Below are 23,324 nucleotides of genomic sequence, written 5' to 3'. Positions count from 1 at the left end.
AAAAAGAAAAGAAGACTCAAGAGTATGCTTACAAATAATACATCTCCAAGTACTCTGGATTCTGGAGATTGATGATGTAATGATGAATCCATAAATTGCACATTAATGCATTGAGCAAGTAACTCAGAACTAATCAAACAATAAAAAAAACTAATGAAAAAGAAAAACAATAGTACCTAAAAGCTCATAAAGAACTAATTTGACAAAAATGAAAAATAAATGAAAAAAATTTTCCATGTACAAATTTTACAATAGTGAACAATTACAACATCCAATACAATCACCATAAAACCTTCACCTCTTAATCTCGCTTGATTATTCGCATTTCCCGTGTAGTAAAAAAAAAAAATCCATCCCCCCCTCCCCTTTTTTTCCTTCTTTTTTCTATAAACATCCTATTTATGATTTTCAGCTCTCTCCAACAACAAATTTCAATTTGAACTCTTTCACCACCATTTTCAGTTGAAAAATAAAGGAAGAAAAGGTGAAATATTTTGGATTCAAATGTAGACATAGTTGATGGGTGCAAAGTGCAATTGACCCCTTTTATAAAATTAAAGTTTAGTGTTCACAGTCCAACTAGACATAGTTTGTGACAGCCCCACCTTCCCCTAAGGCGAATCAGAGGGTTCGGCAGACCGCCTGCCCAGTTCTCGCCAGGACTACGGAGTCGAATCATACAAACCCGATATAGCGCACAAACGAATCCCCAAAAGAACAATAAGACGGTTATACACAACTCAGAATGTTTCGGAATACGTTAGTGCGCTTACACAAAGAAAAATCGTGAAACAGAAAACAAATCGAAACGGAAAATGAATAGTGCCTATCCGACCATCCAATGGTTACAGTAGCATCTCAACAAACGCAAAGGTACCAGCTCAGAGGACTACACTTAATGTACATGATAAAACACTTATATACATTCATTGAAAATTTTACAAGTAAAAGCGTGACACTGAATTAAAAGACAATTAGGGTTTTGATTACACAAGAGCTAACAAAAGAACGTTTACACTAGCTCCACCCTTTTCTCAAAATCATAGTTCGAAATGTGGTTCCCTGTAAGGAAAACAAAGGTAACGGGAAAGGGGTGAGCTTACGCTCAATGAGGCACCAAAATAAAAGCAAGTAAGAATAAGGGAACTCTATATTCAATTTATTACATACGCAAATCAAATAAAGAAATGAACAACACCATAGATAGAAAGGATGCGGGTGGCTCTCAGGAGCCAAATTCCCATTTGTTTCACCGAAACTTGATCAAATAATAGTTGACACTCCGTCAACTTCCAAATAAAGTAACCAATCCAATCCAGTAGAGCACCACTTTACACCAAAATCCCAATCACCACACATACCCCTTACCGGACCCGAACACCTCAACAGAATAGAAGTGGTAATACTCGAGTATACCGGAATCAAGGGTCTCAATACCCAAAAATTCCTGAAACAGACTACTGTGGTTCGTTATCTAATCGACTAGGCCCTTGCCGACTCGACTCGAATAACTTGCCACAGGTGTTGAACCCAGAGGTCACAGAAAGGTCGTTGGATACCAGCTTCCAAACGACGTCCGAACAGACTCAGATACAGATAACAGATTACACATAGTCAAGAGGCATACAAACAGATAAGAGAACGAGTGTGATAAAGTACACCCTCGTGTCAAGCAGAATAAACATATAGTTCAGTCATTCAAATCACAGATTGTAAGTGCAGAAATTAAGTTAAACAACAAATGAGGGGAGTGGTACACTCACCGGTTCAAGTACAGATACTTCAAAAGTTTTCACTTCAAACTGGCTTTAATCGCCAAGAAACCCTAAAATCATCAAAGTAAAACAATTGAAGGTTTCACATCCCAAAATCGAGTAAACGGAATGCACAAGTGAGACTCGACTATATGTCGTACGTCTTTCCAGGTTAAGTACTAGTACAAAAGAATAAAATATGACTTTTGAGCAAAACGATAACAGATGGTCCTAGGGTTACAAACAACCCCCAAAACCCTTCATTTGTACTAAGATCAACTCAATTGAAGGAATCGCGTAGCCCTAAAATTTTGGGTAGCATGCCCTCTGTATTTACCTATTTTCCCAGTCACTTATGGCTTCATTATTTTCTTCAATCAATCCCAAAATCATACACAATATAAATTCATCACAACAGCCGTTCAATAGACTCAAATTCATCCAAGTACAAGATTTAGCTAGAAAAATGACCGGAAATAAGCTTTAAGCTAAGGAACCAAAAAGGCAGATTCACCGCTATTTAGCGTATCGGACATAACCTAAACTACGCTTATTGGATTGAAGTGCAAGTTATACCGTTTCGAAACTAAGACAGAGGGCTATATCTTTGATGAAAACTACTTAGTCCAGTTCTCATCTTAACTAGGTCAAATTTACCAAAACGACCTCAAATTTTTCCAGTTCGAAGCTCACTGTGAAATTCAACTAGCAGTACCGATTCATTCAAGCATATCTCAGCACACACAACTCCGATTCAGGTAATTCCAAAACCATTTGAAAGCTAAGATACAAGGCTATAATTCTTAAGAAGACATTGACAACTAAATCAGTAGTATTCCCGGTCAAACTAACCAATTACAGAAGCTGATTATCAGTTTCGGACAGAAACAGGGCAGCAGGGGTATTTTGGTCTTTTCACAGGATACGTTGCTCCGATTGGGTTGAAATTTTGCAGGCAACTATAAAATATCATTCTATACAACTTTTATGTTTTAGCCTAAGGCTAATTCAGTCTCTAACTAGGAGAAACTGTACCGGGCAGAATGGGGTTAATTGAAACCCTAATTCTGAAATTTCCTTTCAAAGCGGAAATTTTCCGCAAATAACCACAATTTAGGCACCATAGTTTCATTCTAGATCATTCCCAACTATCATCCATGGCCAATCAATATTAAACATATAAAAATAGAAAAATCATGAATAAATAAAAAAATTCACCAATCTCAACCAAAATCATGAAATAGCCCACAAAATCACCTCTTAGACTACCACAAGCCACTAATTAAACATCATTAGATAGAAAAGAGAGATTCCTTAACTACTCACCTTATCAACCAAAGAAAGGAGACAACTTAGCATCTTAGTCTTCCAAACCACTTCACTAATCACCTAACAATCACTAAACTAAGGGTTTTTATGGAGAAAATTCAAGATTAATCGGTTGGTTTGTTGAATTGAGCAAGATTGGAGCAAAAAATTGGAGAGCTTTTCTTTTCTTTTCTTTCTAGAGAGGCCGGCCACAAGAAGCTTGAAATGAAGATGATTTTTGGGTAATTTTTGATTTAATTGGTAAAGTAGTGAATAGTTGTCAAAGTCAAGAATTAACCTCACACTTGTCACTACCATTAATGCATGGCTATCCTTTTGTCTCTCCAACTCTCATCCATTGAGTAACCTCTAATTATCTCTTTAACACCTGCTAAAATAAACCCAGTATCCAATACTTAACCTAACTGGCCGAATTTTACCGAACTTTCCGCACTAGCAGGTCCCACGTCCGGTATACGCCCTTAATTTCTCAAAAACTACCCGATACTAGAAAAATCATCTAAAAACTATATTTACTCATAAAAATTATTTAGAAAATTTTTCTAATAAAGAAAATGCAGAAAAGCACGCAATTAGAAAGAATAAAACCTAGAAAATAAGAAAATTACGGATTCTCACATAGTTGATGGGTGCAAAGTGCAATTGACCCTTTTTATAAAACTAAAAGTTTGATTTATGAGATAAACTTTCAATTTTATACCCATTTGGGAGGAATTCAGGCTGAGTTTAAAATTTTAAATACCAAAATCTTGTTCATTTTCCCCCTTAATTAGTTAATAATTAACCCAGCTCGACCAACTCTAATCAAGCCAAGCTCAAGCTGGCCATTGAGTAATTCCTCCCAACTTGTCAGTTTTCATTTTTCACATATTGCATCTCCGACCCCTCTCCCCTCTTCCTGGAAAACAGCAGCGAGGAACCCAACTGAACGTGAGTCAAAAAACAGCTAACAATAAGTAACAGAGAGATCTTTCTCTGATGAGTTGACAGACTCAGAAGAGATGGTTAACTACAGAGGCTTCTCTTCTCACTCCAAGAATTCATCCATCTACTTTAGAAGATATTCATCTCCTTTATCAATCACATACTACATAGTCATCCTCTTTGCTTTGTCAATCTTCATTTTCACATTCTACAGCAAAGATATCTTGGAAGATGAAGATAGAAAGCCTCCATCAATAACATCAGGAGAGAAGAATTCCAAAATCGAACAGGTGCATTTTTTTTTATTCGTTTCTGGTTCCAATTATGATAAAGATCTCATCTTTGCTGATTCTGAGAAATGGGTTTTGTTTTTTGTGGTTTGCTGTTTGCTGATTTTCGTTGTTTTAGCTGAATTAATCATCAATTGGCTTTGAGTCTTGAAGATTGCCGTAGTTGTAGCATTGAGAAAATAGCTTTTGTTTTGTACATTTTAGCATTACTATTGAAGCTTATAAGATTGTCTGGTTTTGGGTCTAGATGTTTAGGTCTCTCGGTTAAACAGGGAAACAGGGGGAAAGTGTAAAAAAAAAAAAAAAAGGTCTTTGTAATTGCAGGTTTTATTGAGTCTCTATGGGGTGCGATGGCTATTAAGAAGAAAGTATCAGCATAAATCGACCCTTATGTTCTGATGGTTTTAATGGAACTTTATGATGTTGGACATTCTACCAATAGTATTCAACTTTATAAGTTGGTCTAATTTTGGTTTTAGATGTTTAGTGCTCTTGGTTGAACAGGGGAAAATGTGAAATAATGCTCTTGTAATTGCTGGTTTTATTGAGTTTTTTCGTGGGAGAGATGGCTTTTAGGAAGAAGAACATGAGTAGAATTGACCTCATGTTCTGATGGTTTTAGTGGAACTTTAAGATGTTGCACATTTTAGCATTAGTAGAAAATTTTATAAGATTGTCTAGTTTTGTATTTAGATGCTAGCACTCGTGGTTGAACAGGGAAAAGTTGGAAAAAACGGTCTTGTAATTGTAGGTTTTATCTAGCTTATTTGTAGGAATGGCTTTTAGGAAAGAATAGCATGAGCAGAATTGACCTTCTGTCCTGATGGTTTTTGTGGAATTTTTGTGAGGTCAAAATGTGTGTAGATGAGAAGGATGGTGTAATCAACTAAAATAGCTGCTATCTTTTTTATTCATTTAAATATTTGTGTATTACTTTCTGTAGTAATCACAAGAAATTCGGCTATCCTAACTTTTTAATTGTAGAAAATGGTGAAGAAGTTTCTGATAATGACATTCACTGATGGATTTGGAGTAAAATAAACAGGCCGAGCATAATATAAACAATGAAAAGTTGTATATTGCTCTGTGATTATGGTCTTACTGTTAGAATGTCGAACTAGACCAATCAGATTTCCTGTTCAAAACATTTAGCGACTTGATACTCGTTTCTTGCTGGCAATGTTTATAATTATAAAATCACGTGTTTGAGACTTGTATGTACTTTATGTATGTTCATATTGTCTCTTTGATACTGAAATTTGTCATCCAATAGGTACATCAGTAGATTACCAAAATAGTTTGAGCCTTCTTCTCTAGAAAGTTAAAGGTCTAGTATGCTGTCTTTTTTAATTTTTGTTTTGTTAGCTTATAATTTTCAATTAGATTGTCAACTCATATTCTTTCTTATACTACTATAGTGTTGTCTTTCTTTTGTCAGGACATATTACAATTACAAAATCTCTTAAATCATTTTTGGCAAAATGACCATTACATCTGCTATATTGTCATTTATTGATTTGCAGCTGCATGATGATGTACTCTGGGAAGCACCTTTTAGCCATGGTCTACACCCTTGTGTGAAGCCGTCCTCTAGATACAAAGGTCTCTGTTGGTGTCCCTCTTTGTCTAGTAGACAAGCTGTAGTAGCAGAAAATGTCTTATATCTGTTGTACAAGTCATTGATGTTGTTGTTTTGAGGAGGACATAGCTTATTTTCTATTGAAAGACCCACAATTATTTCTCAGTTACGACAGAATAAGAATTTTAAAAGGATGACCTGTAAGATATTGAATATTTTTAACTTTATACATGGCTTAGTTGTCATCTCCCAAACTCCTCCCCCCCCCCCCCCCCCCCACCACACACACACACCACAAAAAAAACCCCCAAAACAGACATATGTAAATACTTTTTGACGTAAGAACATTTCATTTCCATGTAATTGTTTCTCTAAATATGTGCCCTCTGAATTTCGTTTTTCATGTTCAGCTACCCAAGGATGGGATCGCTATATGACTGTCAGAAGTAATGGTGGACTTAATCAAATGCGTGCTGGTGTGAGTTACATGATATTTCTTTTCTTTTTTTGGTTGGCTCTGTACTTCTGTGCTTTAATATCAATAATATAGTGAAGTTTGATTCAAAACAATTGTGACTTGAGAAGTAGATGTCAGAAACATGTCCCTTTGGTTATCCCTTTGAGAAGCCATATGAGGTGCACCTTTTCATCAGTTAGGGGCTTTGGCCCTTATCTAAGTATATGGCAATAAATTTGATTTGAAGAAAATGCTGATTGATTTCAGACTTCTAGGTCAATCTCTGACAAACTCCTTTCCCCAGACACCAGCTTAAAGATCCAAAAAAAGAAAAAGAAAAAGAAAGAAAGAATAGAACTTTAGGCAAAGAATGAGGAAAGAGAAAACTGATCGGCGATTTACTTTTAACCTTCTACAAGACCAGAAGTAAGGTTTTTATTTCTTCACCATAAGTTGGTCATACATTTCATAGTTTTTATTGGGGCAAAAAGCTTAACAAATATCTCTTGAACTTGCAAAGAAGCATTTACTTTCTTTCAGTTGCTTTATTCCTTTCTAATTTTATTAATAGTGAGGGCACTTTGCTTTGGTGGTGATAATGAGGGAACTTTTCTTGTTTATCTTCTTTTATAGTTATTCGGCAGAGATGGCAGACCACTTTTCATAAAATAATTTAGGCCAGATATGACTTAATGTGAAATTCTTCCTTTGGTTGCATCTACCAAATTTGCTGTTTTAATCTGCATCTAGATAGCTGATATGGTGGCTGTGGCACACATAATGAATGCAACCTTGGTAATTCCTCAACTGGATAAACGTTCGTTCTGGCAAGACACAAGGTGATTGTAAGCTTTTACTTCTCCTACTTACCTCTTGTCGTGTCTAACTGTTCTTCATTTCTCTTTTTGAGCTGCTATGTATTTTCTGTATCTTTGACCATTCTTAATCTCTATTATATCTGCTGTCTGACTGCTTGTTAAATTTACTATCTAGCTTGCTCTTAGACACATATGCTGACATTTTTTTATCCCAATAATTATTTATGCAGTATTTTTTCTGACATATTCGATGAAGTACATTTTATCATGACATTACAAACTGATGTAAGGATTGTGAAGGAGCTTCCCAAAGAATTAGAATCAGCTTCTCGAGCAAGGAAGCATTTCTCGTCATGGTCTGGTGTCAGTTACTATGAGGAGATGGCAGACCTATGGAAGGATTATCAGGTATAGTTTATATCATTCTTTAGTACAATTCATTTCATTTCTTATCTCTTTCTCTCTCCCCCTGTCCCCAAGCCCAACAACACAAAAACACACACCATAGTGTGCCAGTATGTAAATGAGGACTTCAAAGGAACAGAGAAGGAGATCTGCACATGTATAAAGTAAAGATGTCCCTTAAGTACCTTATGCACAACTATATATATAAGTGTGATCTGTCTATGGTTAGTTGCTGATACAGTTGTAGGTGAACTCATGGATAAAAGGTTCTGTAAGTGGTTTGAATTAATTTGTGTTTGAAATGAGAGGGTTTGGGAGGTGAAACTATTGGTACAGTTGGGATTGCTGGCACTTGACAATGGTAGTGGAGTAAGAAGACACTCTAGGAATGACACCAATTCTGAATTTCTGATGGTTTTGGTGTTGAGTTGATAGCAGTAGGTTCCTTGAAAGCATTGGAGTTGATTTGTGTTTGCAACTAGAGGGTTAGGAAGGAGAAATGAGTGGTAGGGGTTCAACGCAATAATTCTGTAGTGACAAGGAACCAGCTTTTGGAATTCTGCCTAGATTCACAAAGTAATTCAATCAATTATGAATTTTTGCAAATTATTCCAAATTATACTTTAAAATGAAGGATGTGAATCTGCTTGACTGGATTCTTTCTGTATTGATAATTAACTATTAGTGTGTAGAGAGGAAAATGTTTGTGAAGAACTGTGAAGGACTTTGAAACAACATAATTTCTAGCTCCTTGCATAGTGAACATGAGAAATCTAAGGTTTGTATTGTTCTCATAGGTAATTCATGTCGCAAAATCTGATTCTCGGCTTGCCAACAATGATCTGCCTTTTGATATCCAGAGATTGAGATGCCGTGCTCTATATCATGCTCTCCGCTTCTCACCTGCTATTGAAAACCTTGGAAAGGTTAGAACCATGGTGTTTCTGTAATTAATTTCCTGACATCTAGGAATTCAGACTTTTAGGTCAATAACCATTGCATTTATAAAAATGATTCCTTTGTTTATTTCAAAATGAAATTTGACTGTGTGAATATATATTTTTCTGAAGTGTATGAAAAACTCGAAATTTCTGTTTCACATAATGCAGGTTTTTCACTTTCACAACTATGAAGATCTTGTGGATTGCATATGACTATAATACCATTTGATAAATGATAATAACAGGTGATGGGAAAAAAATGATGTGAGAACAATCTGTGAGCTGAAGTAGTAAACTATGGATAGTAATAGCTGAATAAAACCTCAGAGGCTGAGGGAAGGGGGAAAAGATGACTGTGTGAATGGATTTGGTAGAAACAGTTATTGATGTGTGTTTCCCTGCTATGTGTTACTCTTGTGCTGTCTTGGAAATATTTAAGGTGCACTGATAATATAATTGAAGTGTGATAGTGAATCACTTAGTCCTGGCTATTAGTTTACAGAAGATGCTCAATATGTGTTCTAGTAAAATACTTTGTGCCTAGCAAATGGAGCTTTATCTTCAGTATACGAAATTAGCAGTGTTTGCAATATAAATTATCAAGTTCTCTGGCATCTTGTAGTACCTCATTCGTCCTCTGATGATCAGAATAAGGTAAAGCTTGAACATATGTTTTGTACTCTATTAATTTCTCAATACACAGGTTAATAACTGGACAATATATATGAACTTTAACACAGTCAGAATGTCCATGTATGTCTGTATTCATTTGAGGTCTTCCACTCAATTCCTGGTAAACTAGGTTCTGAGCATACATGACGATGACACCGCAGAAGCTACTGGAGCGGTTGCGATCTCGTGCAGAAAGATACATTGCACTTCATCTAAGATATGAGAAGGACATGCTTTCTTTTACTGGCTGCACGCATGGTCTAACTGAAACTGAAGCTGAAGAGCTTAGAGTGATGAGGTGAACTTTTTGTTCTATGATACACATAGTTACAGCATAGGCGCAGGCTTTCAATCTCATATACCTGGATCCTTCATTTGCATAATTGAGGTTTACCATCTTAGAGATAGACTGAGATTTGATTCTGCATACTTTATAGGTCAATGTAGTTATAGGTTCAAAACAGCTGCCTCGGTAGAGGCATTCATGGTCTTTCTAAGAAAGTAATTCTTCTAGAGAAGTTTTTGGTTTTTTTGATTTATGAATTTTGTATAAGAATTTGCTGTTTAATTTAAAAAAAGAAAAACTTTGAGAATGTGACACCGTACTTCTTACTGCAACAACCACTAAGATGATATAGACAGTGTTCTAAATTAGGTTAGTTTATGATTCAGAAAATGTCTTTCTAACATTAAGCTCAATGGGGTTTTTTCAACAGTTCTACTTACCAACTTCAGTTGTTTGTCATGTAATAGGATCAACACAAACCACTGGAAGATTAAAAATATTAATGCAACAGAACAGAGAATAGGTGGCTTGTGCCCCTTAACTCCAAAGGAAGTTGGAATATTCCTTCAAGCTCTTGGTTACCCTCCATCAACGTTGATTTATATAGCAGCTGGGGAGATTTATGGTGGTAGCGTTCATCTTTCAGAGCTAACTTCTCGTTTCCCAAATATAGTGTTTAAGGTGAAGTCATGATCTTCTAACGTAATAAAGATTATTTGAATTTTCTGCAGTATTGCTATTTGTAAAACCAAAACTTTTTTCTGTCTGATGGCAGGAAGCTCTTGCAAGCAAAGGAGAGCTGCAAGCATTTTCCCATCACGCTTCTCAATCTGCCGCACTTGATTATATCATCTCCATAGAGAGTGATGTGTTCATCCCATCACATTCAGGTAACATGGCAAGAGCTGTTGAAGGACATCGCAGATTCTTAGGCCATCGGAAGACAATCACTCCAGACAGGTTGCTATTCCAATCACACATTGAATTTTCTAGATCCTCTGTAGTTTATTTATGGTGTCGAGTAGTTGTATGCAAGTGTTACATCTCCGCAACTATAAACCTACAGATTCAGAATCAGAGGTTTGAATAGATGGTCCAACATGAACTTATTGTAATTATATACTGATCATCTGTTTGCATTTCTTAGCATCAAAAATCGAACTTATTGTTTTTAGTTTGAGGCCCACATGGTATTTCAATTGCCTTCAGCTTCAAAATACCATTTGAGGTTTTGCCTGTGTCTCTTCTAGGCTGTTCCAGTATTTTCCCCTTGATCTACACATACATTTTTTTTACTAATTTTAGTACTTGCAAACAATATGTTCTGTACATGGGAATAATATTTTGTGTAATATGCACGATAAGAGTGGATAGGTACTGTAGATCATCTGTTTGGAAGCATGGTTCCCAGTGGATGAGAAAATACTAGTTTGTGCTTCAACATATTTGTTTAGTAGAATATATCCTAAAAGGAAGTTCCAGTGTAGAGTATCGTTCTCTTTTGTTATTCTCATTGTTTATTTCCTAAAAACATTGATTATTTGAAGCAGCACAAACTCTATGCCTGTTTGCTTGGCAATATCTTTGTAATAGATTTTTCTTTGCACTTGTCAATGATTGTTTCTTGTGCTCTTTTGATGACTATTTATGTATTTATTTATTTATTTTTGCCTCATGTTTCTAATGTTCGCTGTTATCTTATTCAGGAAAGGCCTAGTTGCAATATATGATATGTTGGAATCCGGAGTGCTCAAAGATGGATCATCATCATTGTCTCATCTTGTAATGAAATTGCACAGAAGCAGGTATCTTAGTAGGTTATTTTCTTTATAGCTTTAGACATTTGAAAAAGAGAAACTGACTCTTCCATGCAGGTGGTTGTAAAATATGCAAATTTGGAAAATCCTGTTGTTCTCTTGTATGCAAGAAGTGGCCCTGTATTGTAATTGATGTCTGATGCTTTTGACATGAGAAAGCCAAAAAATATATATAGTTAGTCTGCAGAAGTATGTGGATCTTTACTTAATCAAAGAAATAGCAAAAGCATAGATGGAGATTATCAACATTTGGAATAGAGCTTGAACATTTTTTCCCCATCTTCTCTCCTCCAATTCCCATCCGCAGGCCCATAACAAGGAAAACATCTGTTCGCAATATCAAATGTCACTTTCATAATGAAAAACATTCTACCCTGTAGATATATAGGTAATTCTGGTTGATACGAGTCCATGCTGAATGAATTAAATCTTGTGTTCACTTTTCATCTTGAAGCACGAAAATTTCACATTGTCCTCAAGAACTCTAGTAATGAATTGCAAATCTATCGTGATCTATCTTTTGACGCATAACAATTTGCAGGCAAGGAGCTCCAAGGAAAAGAGAAGGTGCCCCTTCAGGCATCAAAGGTCGAGGTCGTTTCAGGCTGGAAGAACCCTTCTACCAAAATCCCTTCCCAGAATGTATATGTGGCTCAAATATTCAAGATGATGAAGATACATAGGATCAGTTTCTAGTCAGATTTCTTACTTTTCTTAATCATCTCGAGTTTTTGTAGCTTTTGCTGATCATTTTGTACCATGTTGGTCGTTACAACTTATAATCTATTTCAAACGTAACATTTGTAAGACCTTGCACATATGATCCGTACAGCCAATTGATTCTTTGGTTGCTAAGGAAATCTGCAGAAAAAATTTGCCCCTTAGCATCTGGAAATGGAGATACTTGAGCATATTTGACAATCTTTTTTCTCTACCTTTCTTACTTTTCGTCCCGAAGCACCTCATTCGTTCGTTCAAAACTTCATGTTCGTGGTGCTTGTCCCAAAAAACCAGGAGACTAAATTGGTGGTAGAACCATTTCATCATGGTCACCAAGAAGAGATTTTCAGCATTTAAGACAGGCATGTGTCTCAGGAGTCTTGGGACTTGGGGCATCCACAGAGCAATTGGAAGCTGGAATAAGCCTCAGCAGATTGCAGTTTGTGATGAATTAGCGACATGGCATTAAGAGGAAATGGAGCTACTGAAATGTCCCTGGGAAATTGAGCATATCCAGATGTGCCTGTCAAGCTACTGCTAATTGTTTAGCCACGGCAAAAACTTCTTGATAAAATGTTAACCCGGTTTGCCCCTGGGGCTTTGGTCTGGTGGTAGTAGCCTAATTAGGTGAGTACCACTGCTAAGGATCGAATCTTCGGTGAAACAACTCACACGGCTTGGGCAGATTGGTGTGGGACACGTGTGGGCTAGTCTAGTGATTCAGGATACCACACGTGGTCATATAACAAAAAAAAAAAAAAAATTAACCCCGTTTGGCAAGTGAGTTTTTTGGGTGTTTGCCTAAAATTTTACTGTAATTTACTGTAGAAGTTTTTAAAAAATTTTTTGAAGTGTGTTTTTTTTTGAATATTTTGAAGTGTATAGTTTAAAAACTTTGAGAAGTTTTTTGAGATTACTGTAGTTAAAATTTTTAAAAGATTTGTAGCAGATAAACTTAGCAAAAAACTTAGCTGCCAAACAAGGCCGTTGTTTTCGATCGGTTTATAATCCTTGTAAGGAAGTAACCATGATTTTTTTTTTTTTTGTCTTCAATACATCAAAAACTTCTTTCGACATTTTCTCACTTATTTTGCATTCTTTCTTATCTTCAGTACTTGATTTTCATGGCTGATTGCCCTTTAGTTTCTTTAAATACTTAGGGATGTATACTGGAAAATGAAAAAGACAAAGAAGAAAATTAATAGCTCAATTCGAAGATTGGACCTTAACATTAAATGTCCAAAATCTCATTGGTTGAGTTTGTGGATGCATTTGATAAAACAAAAAGAAAGGGAAAAAAGGGTTCTCAGCAATATTGGTTGAACATGGGGTGAAAGTATTGCATATTGATTTTTAAGATTTAGCTTTAAAATCTTTTTGGGTATTCTTGAAATACTACTAAATTAAGAACATTATCAAGGACTAGTCTTCTCCTTAGTGAACAACCCTTTCCAGCAAAGTGTTCAAAGCACGAAATTCTTTGATATGGTAAAGGAAAAATGGGTAAACGAGTCATTGGTATTCCCCAAAAAATAAAAGATGTTTTCCAAAAATAATTTGTTGAGTTTAAATCAATGATGTGATAGTGGTTGCACTGTGAAATTTAATCATGTAAGCTGAGATAAAGAAGTCATTCTATTGGATTTCAATTTAAAGGTTTGCATTCTTTTTTTTTGGTAGATAAGAGTGCTTGCATAAAAGTACAATCATCATGGATACATGAAAAAAAACCCCATTACATGTTGATGCAAAATAGGCAGATTCAGGACAAGAACTAAAAACTACAAAAGATGACTTGAGTGAAACAGGCCATGCCTGTTGGAATTTAGACAAAAGGGTCCTGTAATAGAGTTTGTAGTAAAACTTGTTGTGCCAAAATAATCTTCCTATTATTAGCGTTTGTAGTAAAACTTACAGTTTTTTTTTTTAAAATTTTTGACCTATATATGTAGAAAGTGGGGGAAAAATATGTCCCCAGAGGTGGCTTGATCTTTATGTTAGAAATATATAAAAATTCAAGTTTGCAGCTTCTTAACTGAATGTAGAAGGAGGGCTGTTTGAAATCCACAATGGGCAGGACTAGCATTGAATTTTCTCTTACCTGAAATGAATACAATGCCAATATTTTTGAGCAGATAGTTATACTTTATTACAAGATATCACTTTCAAGCAAAACTTATCACCTTTTTTTTTTTTTTCTTAATAGTTCTTTAAAAAAGAAAGTTATCATTTTTAGCAAATGCTGCTACCATTTAGATAAGACTGACAACATTTTAAGCAAAACCTGTTATATGAGTATGAGTAAACCTTTTTGACCTGGTTCACATTTGCTTGGCTGCCTCCTATTGATGGGTCTTTTTAAACTTAATATGGATGATTCAGTAAGGAATTCTTTGGCTTTAGGTGGTGGATTGCTTAGGTATTTTATAAGGAGTTTGGGGAGACAGAAGTTTTGTCTGCTGAAGCATATGCTTTATATGCTTTGGCCTTCAATTATGTTATAGTATCACTTGGGATCTTTGGTGATATGTTTTCTATGCCAATCCAATGCCTGTTATAGTATTATGCTAAGTGTCCTGTTATTATTTGCACTTTAATTTTCTAATAATTTAACTTGATTTGGTTTAACACAAGTTTTCGCTACCTCTAAAACTTTGAATCAAAATTAACCAATCGGTCTAATTCATATACCAATACTTTCAACGATGATTGCCTTCGAACAAAATTGCACAGGAACTCTTTTTGACGGAGAAAATTCCCTGAAACTAGTGATCTGAAAATTCCTAAATGGTGACTCGCACCGCTGCTGAAAATTCTTTCAGCTATATTGTTGGCTGTTTCCGATGAGGTCCACACTTCAACGACGTCATCCTTTTGATTACTCCACCAGCCCCGCCATTCCACGCGGCGTCATCTCCACTGAAGTGGATCCTAAGCATTTGGTTCATTTATTGAGTTCAAGGACAACTACGGGATCATGGCCACTTTGCAACATTTTCATCTGGATTTCGAGGCTCAATTCATCATTGTGCTTGGACAAGCTAATATGGCTGCTAACTTCCTTGCTTCTCTTCCTTTAATCTGGTCACAGAATTTTTCCTTCATTTCTCAATTGCCTCCTTGGCTTAGAGCTATTATTTCCTTAGATAGTATTTGTTTTCTGTTGTATTAAAATTATCTTCGCAAGGGAATAGTATTTCTTATTTAAACTCATTCTTATTCTTGTATTAGAGGTTTTGACTCTTGTTCTCTTCTTTAAGTTTTTAACTTATTAATTAATTATGGAATCGGCATCCCTTAAGCGTTTAATTTGCCCCAAAAAAAAAAGTATGAGTAAAGCTTGCTTTTTTTTTATCAAGTCTCATAAATTTTCAACAAAAACCTATCAAATCTTATAATAATTGGGAACTTTTTAAGTCTTTGAAGTTTGAGTATAACACCTTTACACCTTAAAAAAGAATAAAGACAGAAGGAAAGAAACTGCTTTACTACATATTATCCTTATTAATTTCAACTAAACAAAATCGAGCATGAGAAATAAAGCAACTTTTTATTACTGGGAGATAAGTTTTATTTATTTCCTTTTATTTCCCTAGGCATGTCAAGCAAACAAAACTATTATGGATTAGGTGAATACACAGCTGATTTCCGGAAGTCCATAGAAAAATTATTTGTGTCAAAGGTTATTTTTTAATATTTCTTCATTCAAAGTGGATTCTTAATACAAATAAAAGTATTCGGTTATTGGGGACTTGATTTTACCAAAGACGATGAAAACGTGAACTCCCAACCAGTTCATTATCGAATGGATCTTTCCGTTCTAATACTCTATCCGAGAGTTATCAGTATTTATCAAATCTGTTCGAATCCTGGATTTTCGAATTGAGAGCTCTAGAAGCATGTGTAAAAGCTCGTAATGAAGGGCGTGATCTTGATCCGGTAAATAAGATTTTACCCTTTCTTAGAATCTTAAATTAAAACCAAAAAAACCTCTTACCGAGCTATATATCCCCGTCTAATTCTAGTCATTGAACAGCTGAAAAAATGGAAGATATTGGGTCCCATCGGATCTAAATAATCTTATTTTTTTTGGTGCTTACTCTTGTGAACTACTGAAATAGAACTAATGCTTGTTGGGTATTTTGGTTTGACACCGCTTCACACCCATAAATACAAAAATGAAAGATTATATCCAATTCGAATCGATCTCAGTCGATCTTGGAAGAAGAAGTAGAAAAAGGAATAAATATAGTGATAATTTGACAAAATCAATAAAATATAAAAAGGGGGTGGGTCAAAAAACTTATTAGATAATAAAATATCACAATGTAATAAAAGAATCAATTAAAAATAAAAAGGATCCCCGAATTTCACATAGGATAATCAATATAGATTAGAACTGATTTTCTTTTCATTTTTATGAAACTCGTGGTTGATTGCATTATTCACGAAAAAATATTTTTCTTGGGCCATCAATTAGGGTAGTTGCAATGCCAACAACCACTTTCAACTGTCTACCACGTCAACCATATCAATGGTTAAAAAAATAAAACTATATTAATGCTACCATTAGTTGGTTTTGCCGATTGGAATAGCAAGAAATTGATAAAAATCTACTGTTTCTAATCTTTCTAGGATTGTCTTTACATACTTGCTAGTGTCTTTAGATCAAAAGCAAAATGGAAAATTTTTATAAAAACAAAAGAAGGGCAAGAACACCAAAAACTGAACTCAAACACCACTAATTTTCATTGTTCTCATTTCCTTTCCATGCATAATCATGATTTACGTGGGATATAGCCGAGCCAATACTTTGGCTTGTATTCATAGCTTCTAGTCCGTTTGACAAAAAAAAAATAAAAATCATAGCTTCTAGTCTGAATACAAAAGTGGCAACCCTATAATAGCAAATCTAATTTTTTTCCAAAGTATGCAATTTAGCAAAAATCCCAACAAGTGGAGCAGTATTATAAGTGCAAGGTTCAGACTGTCTGAAATTTCCCCTGTGATCACTGAACTGATCATCCTTATCTGGTCCACCAGCAAGAGCTCCAACAAGAACATTAGGGTTCGAATCTTGTCGTCGAAACCAGTTTTGAAACCCTTCCTTGCAACCAATATATCCCTTGTTTTTGTCATAACCTTCAATGGATGCACCTCTATGATGCACTCTTCTTGGGAAGGTGGAACCATAGCCAACTAAGTAGCTCATGGAAATTGGATTTGAGCCCAGAATGTAATCAACCTGGAATTTCGAGGACGCGTAAATTTGATCTGCAGTCACTCGAATTCCATTGCAGTTTAGGTTTTGGTTGGTGGCCTTGAGATGATCAGAGTAGACCATTAGAAGAAATGCTGCAGTTGAAACATATTGCATGGGGTTCCATTTTCTTGTGTAGAGAAGGCCACCTGGGGTACGAGGCACATTTGAGGCATTTTCGTTCTTGTTCAGGTTGGCACAAATGTAGTAGTCTGCTTTTGAGCGGTATTCTTGGAGAATATGGTTCTGCTCTTCATTTTTGTCCTCTGGCAACTGCATGAAAGAAAAGGAAAAAGAGTTGATCAGTATTTAGTAATCATCATATTCTTCTAAGTATTGGCACTCATTCCTTTTATTTTTTGTTAAAGTTTTTTTTTGAGGCAAACTATCTTTTCATTTTGGGTTCCCAAATTAAGTTGCTTAGTTCTCCATTTAGGTATTCACTTTCTCTTTTTTTTTTTTTTTTTCTTTTTGGGACAAGAGGAAACAAATATGCTTTTATGGAAGATTTGTAAAATTGAATTTACAAATATGCTTTCTATGAAAACCCTATTAATTAGCAATTTTGTAAATACATTGTCCCTTCTAGAACACTTGCTATATATCTTTTTATTTCCCTTTTTTTGTAAGCTACACCCTAGAAAGTACTGCAATAAAGGAAAAATTAAAAGCAAAATATTATTAATTACAGGAAAAGAAAATAAAGAGAATTAAGGCAATCCCACCTACACTTGCTATCCTGTCAATATGGTTTTGATGAGGATTCAAGAAACGATATATATATATCACACAGAGAAGGTTGGGAAACTTTCAAGGAAAGTACTTAGTATTCTGGTATATTTGTGAAGAGTTAATTTGGTAACCTTTTGATATTAGTTAATTGATTGGCCTTGAAATAACTGTAGAAATCCACATGAACTACAGCTAAAACATGCATAAAGCAAAATTTGTGCTGGCAAATTAAACCTTAATTACCATTGCAGCAAGGATTTGAACACCAGCATACTTGATATCCCAGCTGAATTCTTTGATGGCCCAAGTTGTTCCACCAAAAGATTCAGCATTTTCTAAGGCATAATTCAGATAGTCAACATTTTCAGTGGCTTTGTACAGCCACAAAGCTGCCCAAAGCAATTCATCTTTGTATCCACTAGCAGATGGATAATACTTCTTCACCACCTCAACGCTATCATCATATTTCCCTCTAAACTTGTCACCAAACTCAAACAACTGCACCCAAAAAATAAAAAAATATTGTTCTGAATGATCATGATTTACATCAATTTGTTCCTTTTTATTCAATTTGGCAAATCTATTAAAGCATAGCAAATTTAAAAAATTTTAAAAAACGCCTGGCTTGATTCTTAATTATGAAAGATTACGATTACTATACATTCTGAGGATCTGAATATTTCAAATTCTTTTAATTGGTAACAAGATAATCCAAAAAAGAAAAGTAATTTTTCCCATTTCAGTAACTGGATAAATATTTTTATTGATGCAAATTTCATATTCCTGTAGTTGGCACAAAGTTCTATCACCCTGCACATTTATGTTGTCCTTACTAATAGAGAGGAAAGAGATGCGTTAAGTGGTACGGAAGGAAAGAGTATAAGTAAAATGGGTTCTGAGTTTAAAATCTCTCACACTAAAAAAAAATGTCCATACTAGAAGAATATAGTTTCACTAATAAGTGACCTACATGATTTAAGTAAGTTACCTGTTGTGCACGCTCCAAAAGAATGTGGGAATAATGCGGATTAACTTTCCTAAACACAATTGATGCTGCTGCCATGGCTGCTGCAGTTTCTCCCGCAGCCTCTGAACCCGGATTTTTCTCGTCGATTTTGTAAGCACGTCGGGAGTTTCTCATGTCCTCCGGCCGTTGCCAACACTGGTGATCATTTTTCCCATCGCCAACCTAAGCATCATTCAGAAATATTAATTTTTGCACTTAAACAGAGGTATTAACTTATTAAACACTAATTCTTGGAACGAAACTTGTAAAAATTTTTAATTTTCTCAGGCACACAAAACTGAATTTCTTCACATTTGAGCAATTAATTTCTGCTAAATGGCAAAGGAATATTGGAAATTATCATTAAACAGAAAGCGAAGGAGAAGCAAAATATTTACTTGAACCCATAAGACGTGAGGCTCTGAGTGTGCTTTGATTAAATAATCAGTTCCCCACTTGATTGCCTGAAGAGCATGGCTATATTCGCCTCCAGCAGCAACGACTTGTTCTTGGTATTGCAGGACACTCCAAGACAACATTGTTATGGTAAAAGCCATTGGAAGGCCAAACTTGACATTGTCACCAGCATCATAGTATCCTCCTACCAAGTCCACCTATTAAACCACAAAACTATGATATAGGCTATAGTCCAAAATCAAAAACAAAACAAAACAAAAAGTTTTTCATAATGGCATTTCAATCCAATTTTTGAGGGTGAAAGAAAATTAGATATGCTCATACGTAATCAATTGTGACAAGCTACAAGAGAAAGAGAGAGAGAGAGAGAGTTTCACTTATTTATCTTAACCATCATGCACTTCCTTGTGAGATTTATAAGTTTAAAAGACTTAAAAATCCCTCATCATTTGTTATGAGAAAATTAGAAGGCCAAAATTGTTTTTTTTTTTTTTGAGTACTTTGCTCTAACAATAATTTTGAGGAATTTGTCGTGAGTAAATGATGTTGTGTGAGAACCACGCCGTTATGAAAATTGAATAATAGGGTGAAGCACCAGAAGGTACTGGAACACCCTCTGCAAATTCATGGCAAAAATCTAGTGTTCCAGGAAGTGATTAACGGGGGAAAAAAAGAAGGATGGGAGGAAGAACTAGTTATTTTTCTGATTAAACTGTAATGAAAACATTAATGTACTAACCCCTTCTTGAAATCCATCTGAAAGACCAGAATGGTGTCTCCAAGTAACTCTTTGGTTATACGGCAATTGACCAGAACGTTGTGCTTCATGGTAGAGGATGCTCTTGGAAAGAGCCTCGCCATAGTTGAAACATTGAGAGAGAGGTAGGAATGCTAAGATGGGCACTAGGACAGCCCATTGTTGAACAAATATGGGGTGCCTAAGACCTGTGCCCATTCTGTTCTCCTCCGTTCGTTTTCTCCCTATGCCTCCATTGCTCTAGTTATACTAGTGAATTGCGCACGCTATTCTAGTGCGTGAAATTTTGAGTTGGATATTCCAAAATGTGTATTTTTGACATTTAAGGCACAAGAAAATTGATTTGTTTAAGTTAGACATTAATTTTTCATTTGTAAATGATAGCAATAACGCTAAGGCCAACTAAGTTTTCCACATACAACTATCTTCTTCTGGATTTAGGCATGGATACATAAATGCTAAGAACATGGTCCTTTTTATGTGCTTTTGTATCAATCATCCCAAATTAGTTAAGCATCTTCGGATTTCCTTCTTTTCCTAAAATTTTCCCTTCATTTCCTTATTCTTTTCTCTTTTGTTCTAGTTTGGAAATGATATTGCTGATATTTATCTTATTTTCCTAATACTAATAGTTACTATTACAATACTGTTAGTCAAGCCTAACGAGTGCCCGTTGGCCACTCATTCATTAAGACGTAGTTCATGTGTCAATATTTTAGAAATGTAGAGTTAAATAGGGAAAACATATAAATGCAAAGTAAGGTATAATTATTAGTGTACGTATTCACATAGTATATTAGGTGTGTCTTAACAAATGCATATTAAGAACTTGTTAGAAAAACCAGTTGTCGATTATAAAATATTTCATTTAACATATAAACAATTAAGTACGACACGTGAAATATGTGTCGAAGCCTCCATCATCTGAAAATAGACTTTTTTCTTGACTGATTTTTAATTAAATTAAATTAAAAAGTGCAGAGTAGGATTTAGCTGTCTTGATATCTTTATTTCCTATTGCAATTAAAAAAAATTAATCCTAAAATCTCCATCGCACAAGATCTTTCTATTTGTGAAGTGGAATTTTGTTTCGAGCTAAACTTCAAAAAATCTCCACTACAAAATATGTTTCTTGGCTGATTTCTAATTAAATTAAATTAAATTAAAAAGTGTAGAGCAGGATTTAGCTGTCTAGATATCTTTATTCACCTATTGTATATAAAAAAATCGCAAAATCTCCACCACACAAGATCTTTTTATTTATGAAATGGAATTTTGTGTTGAGCTAAACTTCAAAAAAATCTCTACTGCAAAATATGTTTCGAATTTTGAAGTGAAGAGTTATAGTAAAACCTCTATAAATTAATAAGCATGAAATCATACCAATTCTATTATTTTAAAGAGGTATTAATTAATTAATATTTTATTAACTTATCAAGTGTATTTACAATTCAGAGAAACACTCATATAATCAACTAAAGTTTATTTTATTTTATAAAAAATATGAATTATTCTATTCATAAAAGAAGGCTAAAAGTCTAAGGAATATAAATCAATCCAAGTTCAGAGATCTCAAGTTTAGAAGAAAATGTTGCTACCGTCACTGAAATCCCTACTAATAATGGAGTTGAGGATGATACAGTATTTTTGGAGCTTGTAACGTAGCGAAAGGAAGCACACAACGCATCAATAACTTTTCATAATTTCGTATTGCAATATAAGAGTTCAAATCTAGAACTTTTAGATGCAATAAGAAAAATTAGGGATAAGATTCACGTAGATTTAAATTTTAAGAAAAAACAAATAACAATAAATTCAAAATTTATGAAGATATGATGTGTAATTTTAGTGGATTATTAATTTATAAAATGAATGGGACTAGAGGTTATGCAAGGTTTTTAAAAAATTATTATTTTAGTATCTTATCGAAATTATTAATTTACATCGTTAGCTCAAGTCGAGGCCAAAAAATTATTATTTAATAAATATTATTAATTTATAGAGATTTTATTTATTTTGAACCAAATTGAATACTGTAACCCGAAAGGTAATAGAACAGTTGGCACCAACTGCGACAAGTATAGAAGCAATTCTTTAACATCCCGTCTCTATAGCATGATAATAATTATATTATCGATGCTGTTGGGTTGATTATTAGGTAATATTGAAAAAAGTCTTAGTCCTAATAAACAATTTATAAAAATAGGAATGATACAGTGAAGTTGGGGCACAATCAAGGAGATCTTAATCTAATAGTTAAAGTTAAGAATCCAGAAATGAGTAGTCTTGACCTCTTGGATTCAAATCCCCTTTTCTTTTCTGCGTTTGTTAAACTTCATTCCTCTTATATTACAGAAATTATTTTGAATTGATTATTTATATATATAAAAAATTAGAGCTTGATCCCTGTTTTGCTTCTTGAGCTCATTACATTTAACAGAAGTAAAAAAAAAAAAACAATATTTACCTAACATTCTCTTTCTCACTGACATGCACACACATATACACATACTCTCTCTCTCACACATAGACACACACACACATACACATACTAACATTTGTGGGGTAAGCATTCTTGATTTCTAATATAATCTACTTGTTTTACACATAGACTTGCATTTTTTTTCCTTCAACACACCTTTGCATACATAAATATACTTTCATTTAGACACATTTCTCACATACACACATTTTCACATTTACACGTATACTCTCTCTTTCTCTCTTTCACATACACACACATGCTCTCTATTGTCTCTCGTATACATACATTCTTTCATATATTTTTTTACATATGTACATATACGCACACATACACACATTCTCTTTCTCATAGACATGCACACACACATACACATCCTCTCTCTCTCTCTCACATACACATACACATACACATACACATACAAACATTTCTGGGGTAAGTATTCTTGATTTCTAATGTAATTTACTTATTTTACGCATAGACTTGCATTTTTTCTCTTCAACACACCTTTGCATACATAAACACATATATCAATTCGCTTTTCATATTGAAATTGAGTTTAATAATACTAACAAGTGACATTTAAAGTTAGATCCTCTTCACGCGCACGCATGCCAAAGCCAAAAAAAAAAAGGTCAAAAAAGAAAAGAAAAAGCAAGAGCAAATGCATGCTCATCC

At 34.5% G+C, this 23,324-nt stretch overlaps 2 protein-coding genes across 2 annotated transcripts; one reads left to right on the top strand and one right to left on the bottom strand.

Moving 5' to 3' along the window:
* Positions 1-3,899: 3,899 nt before the first annotated feature.
* On the top strand, positions 3,900-12,193 carry LOC113700357 (O-fucosyltransferase 38-like). The gene is made up of 11 exons (XM_027220788.2): positions 3,900-4,297; positions 5,821-5,899; positions 6,287-6,354; positions 7,084-7,172; positions 7,382-7,559; positions 8,354-8,482; positions 9,331-9,467; positions 9,923-10,136; positions 10,231-10,415; positions 11,162-11,260; positions 11,814-12,193. Exons 1-11 carry the CDS (start codon positions 4,085-4,087, stop codon positions 11,953-11,955), a joined length of 1,533 nt encoding a protein of 510 aa, XP_027076589.1. The 5' UTR covers positions 3,900-4,084; the 3' UTR covers positions 11,956-12,193.
* A 4,711-nt stretch (positions 12,194-16,904) lies between these two features.
* Positions 16,905-20,362, bottom strand: LOC113700647 (endoglucanase 11-like). The gene is made up of 5 exons (XM_027221112.1): positions 20,147-20,362; positions 19,389-19,604; positions 18,973-19,173; positions 18,228-18,482; positions 16,905-17,525 (listed from the first exon to the last, which is right to left on the bottom strand). The coding sequence occupies exons 1-5, from the start codon at positions 20,360-20,362 to the stop codon at positions 16,905-16,907; spliced, it is 1,509 nt and encodes a 502-aa protein (XP_027076913.1).
* Between the last annotated feature and the right edge of the window lie 2,962 nt (positions 20,363-23,324).

Source organism: Coffea arabica, chromosome 7e, assembly GCF_036785885.1.
Source record: "Coffea arabica cultivar ET-39 chromosome 7e, Coffea Arabica ET-39 HiFi, whole genome shotgun sequence".
NCBI classification, from domain to species: domain Eukaryota; kingdom Viridiplantae; phylum Streptophyta; class Magnoliopsida; order Gentianales; family Rubiaceae; genus Coffea; species Coffea arabica.
This window is presented reverse-complemented; position numbering and strand designations above follow the sequence as displayed.

Bases quoted from the DNA above. Each gene is read 5' to 3' on its own strand.
- LOC113700357 (XM_027220788.2), top strand. From the start codon at position 4,085: ATGGTTAACTACAGAGGCTTCTCTTCTCACTCCAAGAATTCATCCATC. The intron at 7,173-7,381 runs GTGATTGTAAGC...TTATTTATGCAG, and splicing joins TCGTTCTGGCAAGACACAAG to TATTTTTTCTGACATATTCG. The intron at 11,261-11,813 runs GTATCTTAGTAG...AACAATTTGCAG, and splicing joins ATGAAATTGCACAGAAGCAG to GCAAGGAGCTCCAAGGAAAA.
- LOC113700647 (XM_027221112.1), bottom strand. From the start codon at position 20,362: ATGGGCACAGGTCTTAGGCACCCCATATTTGTTCAACAATGGGCTGTC. The intron at 19,605-20,146 runs GTTAGTACATTA...GTGGTTTAATAG, and splicing joins CAGATGGATTTCAAGAAGGG to GTGGACTTGGTAGGAGGATA. The intron at 17,526-18,227 runs GTAATTAAGGTT...TCTTTCATGCAG, and splicing joins TTCAAATCCTTGCTGCAATG to TTGCCAGAGGACAAAAATGA.